This window comes from Kogia breviceps, chromosome 17, assembly GCF_026419965.1.
Source record: "Kogia breviceps isolate mKogBre1 chromosome 17, mKogBre1 haplotype 1, whole genome shotgun sequence".
Lineage (NCBI taxonomy): Eukaryota > Metazoa > Chordata > Mammalia > Artiodactyla > Physeteridae > Kogia > Kogia breviceps.
In genome coordinates, this window is record NC_081326.1 from 77,091,957 (window position 1) to 77,108,811 (window position 16,855).

General features: G+C 53.4%; 2 protein-coding genes across 2 annotated transcripts; both read left to right on the forward strand.

Moving 5' to 3' along the window:
• The first annotated feature begins 23 nt into the window (after window positions 1–23).
• Window positions 24–3,532, forward strand: GPAA1 (glycosylphosphatidylinositol anchor attachment 1). The gene is made up of 12 exons (XM_059043270.2): window positions 24–263; window positions 506–685; window positions 771–882; window positions 1,099–1,246; window positions 1,327–1,428; window positions 1,516–1,712; window positions 1,784–1,980; window positions 2,077–2,230; window positions 2,391–2,486; window positions 2,626–2,816; window positions 2,898–3,068; window positions 3,218–3,532. Exons 1-12 carry the CDS (start codon window positions 190–192, stop codon window positions 3,459–3,461), a joined length of 1,866 nt encoding a protein of 621 aa, XP_058899253.1. The 5' UTR covers window positions 24–189; the 3' UTR covers window positions 3,462–3,532.
• A 10,395-nt stretch (window positions 3,533–13,927) lies between these two features.
• On the forward strand, window positions 13,928–16,435 carry CYC1 (cytochrome c1). The gene is made up of 7 exons (XM_059043359.2): window positions 13,928–14,138; window positions 14,731–14,927; window positions 15,010–15,136; window positions 15,223–15,380; window positions 15,462–15,622; window positions 15,929–16,029; window positions 16,132–16,435. Exons 1-7 carry the CDS (start codon window positions 14,007–14,009, stop codon window positions 16,234–16,236), a joined length of 981 nt encoding a protein of 326 aa, XP_058899342.1. The 5' UTR covers window positions 13,928–14,006; the 3' UTR covers window positions 16,237–16,435.
• The last annotated feature ends 420 nt before the right edge of the window (window positions 16,436–16,855 follow it).

A 16,855-nucleotide genomic window follows, 5' to 3' on the forward strand; every position in this document is an offset into this window, starting at 1 on the left:
ATGCGCGGAGGCGGTGAGGCGGGGGGGGGGGGGGGTGACTACGGGGACGGCGCAGGCGCAGCGGTGTGAGGGCCGTCGGGACCGGAAGTGGGGGCCGGCGTGCAGCCCCGGGTCTGACAGGAGAGGCGTGCCCGGCCGGCGGCCGTACCTGACAGCGGGAGCGCGGTCCCGGAGCCGCCCGGCCCTGCGATGGGCCTCCTGTCGGACCCGGTGCGCCGGCGCGCGCTTGCCCGCCTTGTGCTGCGCCTCAACGCGCCGCTCTGGTGAGGGCGGGGCCCGGGGGGCGGGCGGGGGCCCCTCCGGCAGCGCGTGCCGGTCTCCTCCCGCCCGCCGGCATCACTCGGGGTCTCAGGCCTGGGGCTCAGCTCTCCCGTCCGGCGTCCCGCGTACCGGGACTCTGGGTCGAGGTCCCGCAGACATGCTCCCTCCACCCCCGGTGTAGAGGTAGAGGCTGCAGGCCGGCCCCGCTAACGCTCCGGTGGTCCCTCCGTCCCTCTCCCCTCAGCGTGCTGAGCTACGTGGCGGGCATCGCCTGGTTCCTGGCGCTGGCTTTCCCGCCGCTGACCCAGCGCACTTACATGTCGGAGAACGCCATGGGCTCCACCATGGTGGAGGAGCAGTTTGCGGGCGGAGAGCGTGCCCGAAGCTTTGCCCGGGACTTCGCTGCCCACCGCAGGAAGTCGGGGTGAGCGACGGAGCCGTGGGTATGAGGGAAGCAATGCCAGTCAAGGCCAGGGAGCTCTGCTCAGAAGCTCTCTTTGTGTTTCCAGGGCTCTGCCAGTGGCTTGGCTGGAGCGGACGATGCGGTCAGTGGGGCTGGAGGTCTACACTCAGAGATTCTCCCGGAAACTGCCCTTTCCAGATGAGACTCACGAGCGCTATGTACTGGGGGGGGCGGGGGAGGGTGGGAGGGGGCTGTGCCTAAGACCAAAAAGCACCTTGAGGGGGTGGCCTTGGGGCCGGAAAGCTCGTTGGGAGCGGGGGCCGGGGATGTCTTGGGACCAGAGAAGTCACTGGTGGGCATTTTAGGGCGAAAGGGGAGGGGTTTCAGCCATCTAGAGTGCGGCCGTGCTGAGGCTTCCCCAATACTGCATGCAGATGGTGTCGGGCACCAACGTGTACGGCATCCTTCGGGCACCGCGCGCTGCCAGCACTGAGTCTCTGGTGCTCACCGTGCCCTGTGGCCCTGAGTCTACCAACAACCAGGCTGTGGGGCTGATGCTGGCACTTGCTGCCCACTTCCGGGGTGAGGCTCAGGGGCTGCTGCTGGCAGGGGAGGGTTTGGCCACTGCCTCGAGCCCTGCTGAGCCTGCTTTTGGTCTTTAGGGCAGATTTACTGGGCCAAAGACATCATCTTCCTGGTGACAGAACACGACCTTCTCGGCTCTGAGGCTTGGCTTGAAGCCTACCACGACGTCAATGTCACTGGTGCGTGTTCTGGTGCGTGTTCTCGCCCTGCCCTGGCCACCATCCTCGCCAGCCCCTTACTGACAGCTCATTCACCTGCGTCTACAGGCGTGCAGTCAGCCCCTCTGCAGGGCCGGGCTGGGGCCATCCAGGCAGCCGTGGCCCTGGAGCTGAGCAGTGACGTCGTCACTAGCCTCGACGTGGCTGTGGAGGGACTCAACGGACAGCTGCCCAACCTGGATCTGCTCAACCTCTTCCAGACCTTCTGCCAGAAAGGGGGGCTCCTGTGCACGCTGCAGGGCAAGGTAGGGCCGCCTGCGTGGGGAGCACAGCGCCTGTGGGCAGGGTTTATCTGACCTGTCTCAAACTCTCTAAGCTGCAGCCCCAGGACCGGATGCCAGCGGGCGGGCCGCTGCGGGCTGCGCAGACGCTGCTGCTCATGCTTCTGCGGCAGGCCTCTGGCCGCCCCCACGGCGCCCACGGCCTCTTCCTGCGCTACCGCGCGGAGGCTCTAACCCTCCGTGGCATCAATAGCTTCCGCCAGTACAAGTACGACCTGGTGGCAGTAGGCAAGTAAGTGCCTTCTGGTCTCCACTTTGCGTACTCGGGGTGGGGTCGTGGGTGCCCGGGGGTGTCTGGCCAGCCGTGACCCCAGCCCGTGCCCGGCAGGGCTCTGGAGGGCATGTTCCGCAAACTCAACCACCTCCTGGAGCGCCTGCACCAGTCCTTCTTCTTCTACCTGCTCCCTGCGCTCTCCCGCTTCGTCTCCATCGGCCTCTACATGCCCGCTGCCGGCTTTTTGCTCCTGGTCCTCGGTCTCAAGATATCCTCTGCTTCCTGCTGTCTGTTGTGGCCAGCCTCCGGCCCCCCGCTCTAGGCTGGGGAGAGCTCTCCACCCTGGGGCGGGGGAGTGGGAGTGAGCCCTGGGTCCCCCGCCGGGCAGAGCCCATCACAGCCCTCGTCAGGGTCCTTGACTCAGGCACGCTCTGGAACTGTGGATGCAGCTGCACGAGGCGGGAGTGGGCCCTGAGGAGGCTGGGGGGACCTCTGGGTCCAGCCCTGCCCGCCCTGCGACACAGGTGATGGCCCCCCGCTCCTGCTGTTGGGGTCCCGGGTGGGGTTACTGCTGGCGCTCAGTCTTAGCTGGCGGGGGGACGGTGAGGATCCTTGGGGCTTCCCGGGCCCGGATCCGTCTCCAAGTGCCCGTGTGCCCTGCAGCGCGTGGGGCTGGCCTCGCTCGTGGCGCCCTTGCTGATCTCCCAGGCTGTGGGCCTGGCCCTCTACGTCCTCCCAGTGCTGGGTCAACACGTGGCTACCCAGCACTTCCCCGTGGCTGAGGCCGAGGCCGTGGTGCTGACGCTGCTGGCCGTCTATGCAGCTGGCCTGGCCCTTCCACACAGCACCCACTGGTGAGGAGCTGGGCTGGACGGGCGCGGGCAGGGTGCACCCTGGACACGCAGGCGGCTGCCCCTGAGCCCCTTGCCTTGCAGGGTGCTGAGCACAGAGGCCCCGGACAGGAGCTGGATGGCGCTGAAGCTGGTGGCCCTGATCTACCTGGCACTACAGCTGGCCTGCATCACCCTCACCAACTTCTCCCTGGGCTTTCTGCTGGCTGCTACCATGGTGCCCGGCGCTGCACTCTCCAAGCCCTCTGGGCCCCGGTATGTGCTAGTCAGTGCCCACCACAAAGCCCACCGTGACGCGCCCCCCACCTCCAGGGCCTGTGCCCCTCGCCACAGACTCCCCCTCACGTGTTACTCCTCCTCCTCCCCCACCTCGGAGCCGCCCTTGACCTTGCTTCTCCACGCAGGCCGCTCTGCGCTGCCCTGCTGGTGCTGACAAGCCCAGCAGCTACGCTCCTGGGCGGCCTGTTCCTGTGGCAGCAGCTGCAGGAGGCACCGCTTTCCCTGGCCGAGGGCTGGCGGCTCTTCCTGGTGGCGCTGGCTCAGGGCATGCTGGAACACCACACCTACGGTGCCCTGCTCTTCCCGCTGCTGGCGCTGGGCCTCTACCCCTGCTGGCTGCTCTTCTGGAATGTGCTCTTTTGGAAGTGAGGAAGGCAGGCGGGGACCCCCCACACGTCCCATGTTCTTGCTTTCCTGGGAAATAAACCGTTCTGTTTAGCTGCCTTTCGGGCTCCAGTCACACTGTCTGCTGTGTACGTGGGGCCCCGGGGCCTGCTACGGCACGAGGCTCTGCCTGCAGGATGAGACCCCCTGCTCAGCCCCTTCTGGTCCACTTACTGATGGCAGGAGGGAGGGCCCCAGCTGCAGCAGCCTTGGGAAGAGGTCCTTGGGTGGATGCTCGGGGTGTGGAAGTGGCACAGGCAGACCTGGCCGCAGCCCCAAGCGCACTCGCCCAGCCTTGGAGGTCTCTGCGCATCGTGGTCCAGCGCTGTGCAAGAGGAAACACAACAGGCAGGGCTGGGAGGCCTGACAGGAGCTGAGACACCCAGAGACCACACAGCACAGTCTTCAGCGCTGGAGCCGGCTCCCTGCAGAGGAGGAGAACGGCGCCCCAGTCAAGGCCAGTACCTTGTGTGGGCTTGGGATGGAGTAAGAGGAGCCCCTGGCCCGGCTTCCTTGGGGCCAAACCAGCCCAGGCCGGGGGCCCACACAGCACCACTCAGAACCACCCAGAGCAGACAGGCCACGGAACAGGGACCACCTGAGCACCGGGGGTTGGCGGGGGGCACTGATGGGCTGGTACACACAGAGGTCACTGGTTGTACCAAGATCCCTGAAAGGGACTGGGGTGTCCAGTGTCCATTCGGGAGGGGAGAAAAGCAAAGTGTAGCCCTCTGGTGACGCCATGGCCACATGAGGCTAAGAGACCTCACTGGGGGGCCAAGGTGCCCCTGCCAGCGCCCCATGGCAGCGAGACCAGTACTACCTCCTACAGGCCTCAGAGTTGGAAGGGAGACAGAGATGCACTGCCTGGAGCATCAGCTCAGGACCCACCTCCCTTCCTTCAGGACCGCATCCCGGGATGGGGTGGCCTGGAAAGTCTCAGGGGGGAAGATTCGCCTCCGGCCCCCGCCCAGGCCCACCTCTGTGGTGGGACTTATCTTCCTGGGGGGCTCCCCTCAACAGCTGGGCGTCCCTGACTCCACGGTGGGGGGCAGCACGTGGAGGGGTTCACTTTGGGGCTTCTCACTGCTGAAGGGCACGTGTGCTCTGTGTCCAGAGTGTTAGGGATGGGGTGGGGCAAGGGTGCTGGAGGCCCCCTGGGACTAGCAGCCTGTCTTTGGTCTGCTTGTCTTCTAGTCACCTTGAGGCTAGAGGAGGACTTGGAGCCCCACACCCTGCACCCCCAGAAGTGCCTCCAGACTGGCCTCTCCTGGAAATCTCCCCTGATAAGGCAGGCACCGCCTGTCTGTGTGCTTCCTGTCTTCCAAGGCGCATAGAGATCTCTGCTCTGCTGTGGTCTCCTGTTGTCTCTGTCTTTGTGGTCTCTAATACAAAATCCCTTCCGCACATTTTACCTGCACTTTGGCGCCAGTCAGTTTTAACTGGACTTAGGCAGCCACTTAAAACGCAAATCGTGAAAATACCTTACGTCGTGAAACATGCAAGTGGGGACAAAAGCTATCCGATCATCGGTTGTTTTGAGCTTACCCATACACAAGAGCTGGAGGGGAGCCATGGGAGTTTTGAAGCGGATACGTTGGGGAAGCAGAATTTCTGCTCTGATTTTCATTGATGTCGCTTGTGCAGTACATGTTAAAACCAAAGAAAATGTCCGGCTGTAAAGATACAGATGACACGTACAGCGGATGAGTATAAGGCCCCGCAGGTTCACTCTGAGGGTGCTTGCTGCTGGCCCCCACGTCCCTTCTCCGTAGTCACGGCACCCCACTTTTGACATGAGCGCAGGCACACCGCCAGACTGTGCAGCTAGGTGTGGTCCTGTGACCGCTGTGCCCACAGGACCTGAGCCGAAGCTTCATGGGTGAGTTCCATGCAGAGACTTCAAACAGAGGATGGCCCCCTGAGCCGCTTCTCTCTCCTGCCCGGGGCCACGTGGGACCGGAAGCCTGTCTGGGACGTGAGCTCCAGCTCAGGCTGGGGGTGGAGATGAGGAGGGGCTCCCTGACCCTCCAAAGCCCTTGCTAAACTGGGGTTAGCCGTCGCCCAGGGTTGCTAAACTGGGCTTCATTTGCAAGAAAGAAACAAACTTCTACTGTGTTTAAGGCGTTGTTATTGGAGTTTTCTGACACCTCAGTCTAGTTCATGCAAGAGGGACTATTGCTGAGCCCAGCTCACATGGGGCTCTCAGGCGGTGAGCAGCTGGGTGCATCTAGAAGTGTGTGTGTCTATTGTGTTGGTAGTAAGTGCTCATTCCTTGGTCTTGGTCGCTTGCCTCCCATGCCCCAGAAGAGCAGCTCTATGGCACAGGCTTTGTCTTTCTTCCTGCTTCTTTTCCAGCACAGAGCCAGGGACGTGGTGGAATATTCATACGTATTTCTTGAATGAAAGAAGGAAAGAATCAGAGGGAGCCCTTGTGGAGGTCCAGAAGGAAGCCCACGGGGCAGACCTGTTGGCTTCCACAGGGGCTCCTGTCTTATGATATGGGGTGAGGGCCCGGGAGGTTAGGGTGCAAGACTGGAGAAGTCCTGAGCCAGGCAGGACCCACCTCAGGACACCCAGCAGCTTCCTCACGACCAGACCCTCTGCAGACGTCCTCCTGCAATTGGCTGGCTGTCCCAGGTTTCCTCTGTGCTTCTATCAGACCATTTGCCAAGTCACCCCATTCCACCTGGGGCTTCAAGGTGGGGCTCCAGGGCTGCCCTGGGGGCCTTTCTCTGTGAGCCGCCCCCACAGGCTCCAGCTGCCCTCATGCCTGCACTCAGATCCTGTCTTTCCTCTAGGCCTCTGTCCTGAGGCCACGTCCTGTCACCTCTGCCTCCTGGATGTGCCATGGTCACCTCTAAGTCATCTCTTCCCAACCTGAACACCTCCCACCCCGCGTGCATCTCCTCCCCTGGTGCCCTCACCCAATCCTGGACCTGCGGTCACCTTGTCTCTCTTCAGGGGATGCCTGTCGCCTCCAGGATAAAATCAAACCTCCTTACCTTGGTCTCCAAGGCCTGCCTGGCCAACTGCCTTGTTCTTCAGAACATTTTTATTGCCCGCCAGAAGGAACCCTGTACCCCACTTCCCCCTCCCCTTCCAGCCCCTGGCACCATTAACCTACTTTCTGCTGCTGTAGATTTGCCGAATCTGGACTTGTATATGAATGGATTCATGCAGTACAGTAGTACCCCTTACCTTCAGGGCTTGTGTTCCAAGACCCCCAGGGGCAGCCTGAAACCCTGGAGAGTACTGAATCCTATCTGTTCGTGTCTTCCACCCACAAACTTAATGCTTTTTCCATCTTAACCAAATTCTTATCATGCACTGCGGCCATAACTTTTGCAGTTTTTGAGGTGCCTCAGCAAAACTAGCACGAATTTCTTTTTCCTTCACAGTTTCACGGATAAAAGATTGGTTCTTAGCGAAGATCTCAGCAACCTCAGCATACAATTTTTTTCCTTTCCTTATTAAGCTGAGGACTTTCACCTTTTCCCTTAAAGGAAGCACTTCATTTCACTTAAAAGCTTCTCTTTGGTTTACCTGAATCGCAAGTATCACTACTCTTGCACTTTGAAGCCATTCTTAAGTAAAATAAGGGTCACTAAATGTAAAACAGCTAGCTAGTGGGAAGCAGCCACATTACACAGGGAGATCAGCTCCGTGCTGTGTGACCACCTAGAGGGGGGGCATAGGGAGGGTAGGAGGGAGATGCAAGAGGGAAGGGATATGGGGATATATGTGTGCATAGAGCTGATTCACTTTGTTATACAGCAGAAACTAACACAATATTGTAAAGCAATTATACTCCAGTAAAGATGTGAAAAAAACAAATAAATAAAATAAAAGGGTCACTTACTTGAACACAGACACTGTGATGCCTCCACACTTGATCTGATAACCCAGATGGCTACTAAGTGACTAATGGGCAGGATATACTGGACAAAGGGATCATTTGTGTCCCAGGCAAGACAGAGGAGCGGGTGCAAGATTTCATCACTCTACACAGTATGGGCAGTATTAACACGTTAGCAATATTAAGACTTCCAGCCTGTGAACACATGATGTCCTTACATTTATTTAGGTCTTCTTTAATTTCTTTCAGTAATGTTTTATAATTTCCAGTGTACAAAGGTTGTTAAATTTATTCTTAAGTATTTAATTTTTTCTTTTAATTTATTTTTGGCTGCACTGGGTCTTCATTGCTGCGCGCAGGCTTTCTCTAGTTGCGGCGAGCGGGGGCTACTCTTCGTTGCTGCGCGCAGGCTTTCTCTAGTTGTAGCGAGCGGGGGCTGCTCTTTGTTGTGGTGCGTGGGCTGCACATCGCAGTGGCTTCTTTTGTCGTGGAGCACGGGCTCTAGGTGCACAGCACGCGGAACTGCAGATACAGAGGACTGACTGTAGAGTTATAGGTGGATTTTCAACTTTGCAGAGGGTCTGGAGGCCCTAACCCCTGCGTTGTTCAGGGTCACCTGTGAAATAGTAGTTGTGGTGCGCGGGCTTAGTTGCTCCGCAGCGTGTGGGATCTTCCCAGACCAGGGATCGAACCCGTGTCCCCTGCATTGGCAGGCGGATTCTTAACCACTGCGCCACCAGGGAAGTCCCCTAAGTATTTAATTTTTTGATGCTATTGTAAATACAATTAGTTTCTTAATTTCATTTTCAGTTTGTTCATTGCTGGTGTATCGAAACACAACTGATTTTTGTATATTGATCTTCAATCAAACTTGATGAACTCATCCATTACCTCTAATATCAACAGTTTGTGTGTTCCTTAGGATTTCACAGTTGACCCTTGAACAATGCAGGGATTAGGGGCGCCGACCCTCTGCAAAGTTGAAAATCCACCTATAACTCTACAGTCAGCCCTCCGTATCTGCAGTTTCGAATCCTCAGATTCAGCCAACTGCAGATGGCGTAGTACTGTAGTGTGTATTTAGCAAAAAAATCTGAGTATAAGTGGACCTGCGCAGTTCAAACCGATGTTGTTCATGGGTCAATTGTATGTAATTCATGTTATCTGCAAATATAATTTCATTTCTTCCTTTCAAATTTAGATGCTTTTTATTTTATATGCCTGCCTAATTGCCCTGGATAGACCCTCCTATATAATGCTGAGTAGAAGTGGCAAGAACCAACATCCTTCTCTTCCTTCTAATCTTACTAGCAAAGCTTTCAGTCTTGCACCGTTGAGTATATTAGCCATGAGGTTTTCATAGATGTCCTTTATCAGGTTGAGGAAGTTGCCCTGTATTCCTGTTTTTTTGATGTTTTTATCATGAAAATGTGTTGGATTTGTTTTTCAAAAGCTTTTTCTGGGCTTCCCTGGTGGCGCATTGGTTGAGAGTCCGCCTGCCAATGCAGGGGACACGGGTTCGTGCCCCGGTCTGGGAGGATCCCACGTGCCGCGTAGCGGCTGGGCCCGTGAGCCATGGCCACTGAGCCTGCGCATCCGGAGCCTGTGCTCCGCAACGGGAGAGGCCACGACAGTGAGAGGCCCGTGTACCGCAAAAAAAAAAAAAAAGCGCTATTTCTGTGTCTATTGTAATGATCAAATGTGGTCCTTTTCCCTTTATTACTATTATGTGTTATATTGAGTGTTTTTTTATACATTGATTGATGTTTACATCTATTTATATTTACATTACTGAGATAAATCCCACTGGGAAAAAGATGTACTGCATTTTTCAAGCATTGGGTTGAGTTTGCTAATATTTTGTTGAGAATTTTTGTATCTATATTCATATAGGATATTGGCCTGTAGCTTTCTTTCTTACGATATTTTGTCTAGTTTTAGTGTCAGGGTAATACTGTTCTCAAATAATGAGTTGGGAAGTATTCCCTCATCTTCTATTTTTTGGAAGAGTTTGTGAAGTATTGGAGTTGAGTCTTCCTTAATTTGGGTAGAATTCACCAGTGAAGCCGTCTCATCCTGGGCTTTTCTTTCTGGGAAGTTTTTGTCGTTGTTATTTAATTACTAGTTCAGTTTCTTTACTTGTTATCGGTCTATTTAGATTTTCTATTTCTTCTTGAGTCAGTTTTGGCAGTTTGTATCTTTCTAGGAATCTGGCCATTTCACATAAGTCATCTAATTTGGGGGCAAAATTATTTATGGTGTTCCCTTATAATCATTTTTATTTCAGTAAGGTTGGTAGTAATGTCACTTTTTTCATTTCTAATTTTAGAAATTTGAGTCTTCTCTTTTTATCTTAGTGAGTCAAGCTACAGGTGTGTCATTTTTGTTGAGCTTTTTAAAGAACCAACTTTTAGTTTATTTTCTCTGTTGTTTTTCTATTCTCTATTTCAATTGTTTCTGCTCTAATCTTTATTATTTCCTTCCTTCTGCTTACTTTGGGTTTAGATCGTCTACTTTTTATAGTTTTTTAAAAAAATTTATTTATTTATTTGGCTGCGCCGGGTCTTAGTTGCGGCATGTGGGATCTAGTTCCCTGACCAGGGATTGAACCCAGGCCCCCTGCATTGGAGCACCGAGTCTTAAGCACTGGACTACCAGGGAAGTCCCCTTTTTGTAGTTTTTAAAGTTAGAATATTAGGTTATTTATTTAAGATCTTATTATTTTTTTAATACAGTAATTTAAAGCTCTAAATTTCCCTCCTAGCAGCTCTCTTGATGGTGCTAAGTTTTAGTATGTTGTGTTTTTGTTTTTATTCATCTCAGAGTATTTTCTAATTTTCCCTGTGATTTCTTTTTTTTTAATTTAATTTTTATTTTTGGCTGTGTTGGGTCTTCGTTGCTGCACACGGGCTTTTCTCTAGTTGTTGTGATCAGGGGCTACTCTTCATCGCGGTGTGCAGCTTCTCATTGCCTTGGCTTTTCTTGTTGCAGAGCACAGGCTCTAGGTGCATAGGCTTCAGTAGTTGTGACCCACGGGCTCTAGAGTGCAGGCTCAGTAGTTGTGGCTCATGGGCTTAGTTGCTCTGCAGCATGTGGGATCTTCCCGGGCCAGGGATCGAACCCATGTCCTCTGCATTGGCAGGCAGATTCTAAACCACTGAGCCACCAGGGAAGTCCCTCCCTGTTATTTCTTCTTTGACTAATTGTTTATTTAGGAGTATGTCATTTAATTTTCACATACTTGTGAATTCTCCTACTCTCCTTCTGTTTTTGATTTCTAATTTCATTCTGTTGTACTCAGAAAACATACTTTATATGCTTTTACTACTCTTAAAATTTATTGAGACTTGTTTTATTGCATAACATATTATCTGTCCTGAAGAATATTCCATGTGCACTTGGGAAGAATATGTACTCTTCTGTTGTTGGAGTGTTTCATTGCTGCTCGTTACATTTAGTTGGCTTATTGTGTTGTTCAAGTCTTCTCTTTCCCTGCTGATATTCTGTCTAGCTGTTCTATCCATTGCTGAAAGTGGAGTACTGAAGCCTCCAACTGTTACGTTAAATTTTCTATTTCTCCTTTCAGTTCTGTCCAGTTTTGCTTCATGTAGTTTGGGGCTCTGTTAGGCAAATATATCTTTATAGCTGTCATTTCTTCTTGATGAATTGATCCTTTTTTCATTATAAAATGTCCTTCTTTAACTCTAATATAAACATTTGTCTTAAAGTTTATATTGTCTGTTATTAGTATAGCCCCTCCAGCTCTGTTTTGGTTACTGTTGGTGTGGTGTCCTTTTTTCCAAATTTTACTTTCTATTTGTGTCTTTGAATATAAAGTGTGTTTCTTATAGGCATTATATAGTTGGATCATGACTTTATAAAGAAAAATCCACTGTGCCAATCTCTGTCCTTTAACTGGAGACTTTAATCCATTTACATTTAATGTAATTAATGATACAGTACAGTTTATATCTGCTATCTTGATATTTGCTCTCTATGTGTCTTATGTCTTTTTTGTCCCCAATTTCTTCATTATTGTCTTTGTGTGTGTGTGTGTATGTGTGTGTGCATGTGTGTGTTATTTTCCAGTGTACAACTTTAAGTCCTTTATTTCTTTGACTATATTTTTTGAGTTATTTTCTTAGTGGTTACCTTTGGGATTACAACTGACATCTTAATTTGTAACAATCTGATTTAGATTAACATTGCATTAATTTAAACTGTATTAAAAGATGTTGCTCCTGTACAGCTGTTTCCCCCTTCTTTATTTATTGCCACATATTCCACCTCATATATTCTGTGTCTATACCCATAGATTTTTTTTTTTTTTTTTTGGCCTCACCACAGAGCTTGTGAGATCTTAGCTGTGGTGCATGGACTTAGTTGCCCTGTGGCAAGTGAGATCTTCCTGGACCAGGGCTTGAACCCATGTCCCCTGGATGGGCAGGCAGATTCTTAACCACTGCACCACCAAGGAAGTCCCTGCCCCCTTGTTTTGAGAGATGATTTTGCCAGATACAGAATTCTTGGTTGGCAAGTTTATTCTTTCAGCACTTGGAATATGTCATACCACTGCTTTCTGGCCTCCATGGTTTCTGGTATGAAATCTTCTGTTAATTTTATTGAGGACCACTTATATGTGATGAGTCACTTCTCTCTTGTTGCTTTCAAGATTCCTTTTCTTTGTTTTTCAACACTGTATAATGTGTACAGGTGTGGACCTCTTTTACTTCATCCTGCTTGGAGTTTTTTAACTTCCTGGATGTGTAGATCCATGTTTTTCATCAAATTTGGAAAGTTTTCAGTCACAATTTCTTCAAATATTCTTTTTGCCCCTCTTTCTCCTCTGCTCCTGAGAATTATGTATAGGTTGGTATGCTTAATGGTGTCCCACAGGTCTCAGAGGCTCTGTTAATTTTTCTTTCTCTCTATTTTTTTTCCTGTTTTGCAGACCAGACAATCTCAACTGACCTAACTTCAAGTTTGCTAATTCTTTCTTCTACCTGCTCAAATCTGCAGTAGAACCCCATAAGTAAAAATTTTCAATTTCATTATTGTATATTTCAACTCCATAATTTCCATTTGGATCCTGTTTATAATTTCTTTTTACTGACATTCTCTATTTGGTGAGATATTATTCTCATACTTTCCTCTAGTTCTTTAGACATAATGGTTTCCTTTAGCTCTTTGAACATATTTTTAAATTTAATTTAGTTTTTTATTAAATTTTTTATTATTTTAAAATGTTTATTGGAGTATAGTTGATTTACAATATTGTGTTAGTTTCTTCTGCACAGCAAAGTGAATCAGTTATACGTATACACATATCCACTCTTTTTTAGATTCTTTTCCCATATAGGTCATTACAGAGTACTGAGTAGAGTTCCCTGTGCTATACGGTAGGTCCTCAGTCCTCATTAATTATCTATTTTATACATAGTAGTATGTATATGTCAATCTCCATCTTCCAATTTATCCCCCCCAAACATATTTAAATAGTTAAGATTCTCCAGGGATAGTTTCTATTGATTGCTTCTTTTTTCTCTATTTATAGGCCAGACCTTCTTGTTTCTTTGGATGTCTCATAATTTTTTGTTGAAAACTAGACAATTTAAATGATATAATGTGGCATTTCTGGAAATCAGATTCCAGGTTTTGTTGCTGTTGCAGCTATGGTAGTTGTATTTGTGTATTGGCTTTTCTGAACTAATTCTGTCAAGTCTATTATTTGTCATGGGTAGCCGCTGAAGTCTCTACCTTGTTAGCTTAGTGGTCAGATAAATGATTGGACAGAAATTTCCTTAAGTGTCTGGAACCAATAAATCTCTGTCATTCCCAAGTGGCTCTGTGTATATGTGGGACATGCTTTCGGAATTCAGCCAGGCAGTTTACAACTCTGCTTTAGGCTTCACCTGTGCACAGAGACTCAAGGTCAGCCAGAAGTGAGCATTTAGGGCTTTTTCAGGTCTTTCATGAGTATATGCACAGCCCTACTTATGTTTTCGACCATCTGTATTCCGGAAATTTGTAGGGCTTTTCAACGCCCCTGTGGACAATGTATTCCCCAGTTCTTCCTTTAAAGCTTTTTGGTTAGTCTGTTATTTGCCCCAGCTGTTCTCCATTGCTTCAGGGAGATTACAGCTTTAAAACTACAACACTTGCCCGTAATTGCCTTCAACAGCCTCGGGGAATAGGCTACTAGCACTGGGCAAGTTGAGTGGGCTCGGCAAGAGGGGCCTTCCAGGGGGTCATCTGACTGGTTAAATAATATCAATGCTTTGCAGTGAGGGTGCTCTGCCACCGCGTCAGGTCTGGAAATGTTGCTGGACGAAAGCGTGCGATGGCTTCGAAAAGCGGTGGATTCCGGGTTGGGGGCGTCCGGGCGTGGGGGGCGCATCACCGCTGAGCCCTGCAGATCAGCGGCGGGATCAGGGAAACCAGGGTTGTTGGGAGTTGTCACGGCAACAGAGAGACGCAACGAGGACCCGCCCAACCGCTGGTTTCCACGACGTCCGGAAAAGCGCGGCGAGGCGGTGGGCGCCGCTGACCGACAGAGCTCCGCCTCATCCCCGCCCCACCCCCCTCCCACGCTCCCCGGTTCTCGCGAGGTTTAAGCTGTTTTGGCGCCGCAGAGGCCCACGGTAGCGGTGGCCGCGCTGAAGAGGGCCAATATGGCGGCAGCGGGGGCTCCTTCGCTTCGCTGGTTGGTGCTGGGCCTGCGGGGCGCGGGGCTGCCGGGCACGCGGGCCCGGGGTCTGCTGAGCGGTGCGAGGCCCGGGCAGCTCCCACTGCAGACACTCCAGGTGAGAGCTGGTCCTAACCCTGGCCGCTGTGCGGCCCCGCAGCCCGGTGAAGGTCACCGGTGGGGGGCTCCGGGCGCGGGCCGGGCAGCGCGGGAGCAGCCTCCGCACCCGGGCCCCCGCCCCGGCCGGACCCCCGCTGCGTGCCGACCTTGGGAGCAGGGCTGGGCTCCCGCTCCTCCGAGCAGCACAGGCACCTGGTGCCGAGCGTGGGGTCGGCGGGGCGGGCCCGCTGCCGGCTCGGGACTGGGCGCTTCCCCGGGGGGCGCGCCCAGGCCCGCTCCCGCTCCGGCCTTCCAGACTGGGCCCGCGTCCTAAAGTGATCTCAGCCTGATCTCGGCCAGCTGCTTGTGACCTTGGCCTGCCCCAGCACCCTTGCTTACTTCGGCCCGATTCCTGGCCCAGGATCTAAGAACACGCCTCACAACCCCCCCCCCCACCCCGGTCGAGGGGTCTGCAGCGGGGAAGGTGGGGAGGGCAGTGGCGCGGGAGGTGGCCGGTGCTGGGTGCCTGAGTTGGGAGAGGTAGGCGCTGAGTTAGATCGCCAGGTAGGGCTGGGTGGTGTTCTGGCAGGCGCTGAGCGGGACTCTTGCAGGCAGCGTCCCTGTCGTCGAAGTCTGGCCCGTCCCGGGGCCGGAAAGTGATTCTGTCAGCGCTGGGCATGCTGGCGGCAGGGGGTGCAGGGCTGGCTGTGGCTCTGCATTCTGCGGTGAGTGCCAGTGACCTGGAGTTGCACCCCCCCAGCTATCCGTGGTCCCACCGCGGCCTCCTCTCCTCCCTGGACCACACCAGGTGTGTGGCTGGCTGGGGGAGTTGCCGGGTGGGCCGGGTGGGGTGGGATCCTCGGCGCCCTTAACCCTTTCTATGTCTCTAGCATCCGGAGGGGTTTCCAGGTGTACAAGCAGGTGTGCTCCTCCTGCCACAGCATGGACTACGTGGCTTACCGCCACCTGGTGGGCGTGTGCTACACAGAGGATGAAGCTAAGGCGCTGGCTGAGGAGGTGGGGACGTGGGGATGCGGAGGACCCACAGCCTGGGGCTCCTGCTGTGCTGGACAGCGGGGTTGTGATGGGGCTCTTGGTGGCAGGTGGAGGTTCAGGACGGCCCCGATGAGAACGGGGAGATGTTCATGCGGCCGGGGAAGCTGTCTGACTACTTCCCCAAACCATACCCCAACCCTGAGGCTGCGCGAGCGGCCAACAACGGAGCACTGCCCCCTGACCTCAGCTACATCGTGCGAGCTAGGTACTGGCCTGCGGTGGGGCAGCTGGGGGGAGGAAGGGCTGCCTCATGCCAGGGGCTGAGGAGACCCCGATCTGGTCCTAGGCACGGTGGTGAGGACTATGTCTTCTCCCTACTCACCGGCTACTGTGAGCCACCCACTGGGGTGTCGCTGCGAGAAGGCCTCTACTTCAATCCCTATTTTCCTGGCCAGGCCATTGGCATGGCCCCTCCCATCTACAACGAAGTCTTGGAGTTTGATGACGGTGAGAGGCCCCCACGCTGGGGGTGGGCAAGCTGGGTCCTACTTTCCCCCACTGCCGGGGATGCTCTCCTGGTGTGCTTGGCCCAAGAGTGCCTGCACCTTCCTTGGCTGGGACACTGTTTCTGAGGAGACTCCTGGGCAGCCTTGAGGCCATCTGTGTGCTGGGTGGTGGTAGGGGTGGGTCCCGTCCCTTTTGAAGCTGTGGGCAGGAACCCGTCTCTGCCCCATGGTGGAGGATGCTCTTTGGGCTACCCCAAGTTGGGCAGGGACACCCACGGGCAGCTCGTACCACTTGTCCTTGGCCCAGGCACCCCAGCTACCATGTCCCAGGTAGCCAAGGATGTGTGTACCTTCCTGCGCTGGACTTCTGAGCCAGAACACGACCATCGCAAACGCATGGGGCTCAAGGTGAAAGGGCTGAGCGGAAGGGCACAGTGGGCCTGGGGGAGGGGCTGGGAGCTGGGCAGGGGTCCTTTCCGCCTCCCTCCTCTGAGCCTGCCTCCTCCCCAGATGCTGCTGATGATGGGCTTGCTTTTGCCCCTGGTCTACGCTATGAAGAGGCATAAGTGGTCAGTCCTGAAGAGCCGGAAGCTGGCCTATCGGCCACCCAAATGACCCTACCCAGTGTCTGCTTGCTGTCCTGCCTGAATGGGTCCTCAAGCCAAGGAGCCACCCTGGGCCTGTTCAGGTCCCAGCTGGCCCTCCTGGCCAAGCCCCTCTTCCTCTGGGACAAGAGGGGAAGGGGCAGGAGCCCGGGTTCCCGCTCCAGATCGTTCAGCGCCCATCATGGAAATAAATTAAGTTTCTCAACATACCCATTTGAGCTATCGTGTGATGGCAATACAGGTTTGCAGAGGACTCTGGGACTAAGATCCTTGCCCTCAGAGCTCCCAGGGGTGTGCAGTGCAGCCAACATTGCCCTGCATGCTGGGAGTCAGTCAGCACTGAGTGTGGGACAGGAAGCAGGCAACTAGCTATTCGAGAAGGTGGCAACACTAACTAGAGTGCAGAGAGCCTGGTTACAGGTGGAAAGGGCTTTGCCTGGCTGGACGCAGCCCAGGGGCCCAGGGCCCTGCTGCAATAACCCACCAGTGTCCGTGTACTGAACCACTTGGCCTTCATCCTGAAGGTGGCAGGGAGCCCTGCGTAGGTAGCATTTCAACCAGGGAGAGGCTGGCCTAAAGTAGGAGCTGCAGGAGCTGTTCCCGGGGCTCAGGGGCAGGCAGGGCTGGGC

Bases quoted from the DNA above. Each gene is read 5' to 3' on its own strand.
- CYC1 (XM_059043359.2), top strand. From the start codon at position 14,007: ATGGCGGCAGCGGGGGCTCCTTCGCTTCGCTGGTTGGTGCTGGGCCTG. The intron at 15,137-15,222 runs GTGGGGACGTGG...TCTTGGTGGCAG, and splicing joins CTAAGGCGCTGGCTGAGGAG to GTGGAGGTTCAGGACGGCCC. The intron at 15,381-15,461 runs GTACTGGCCTGC...ATCTGGTCCTAG, and splicing joins AGCTACATCGTGCGAGCTAG to GCACGGTGGTGAGGACTATG.
- GPAA1 (XM_059043270.2), top strand. From the start codon at position 190: ATGGGCCTCCTGTCGGACCCGGTGCGCCGGCGCGCGCTTGCCCGCCTT. The intron at 264-505 runs GTGAGGGCGGGG...CTCTCCCCTCAG, and splicing joins CGCCTCAACGCGCCGCTCTG to CGTGCTGAGCTACGTGGCGG. The intron at 686-770 runs GTGAGCGACGGA...TTGTGTTTCCAG, and splicing joins GCCCACCGCAGGAAGTCGGG to GGCTCTGCCAGTGGCTTGGC.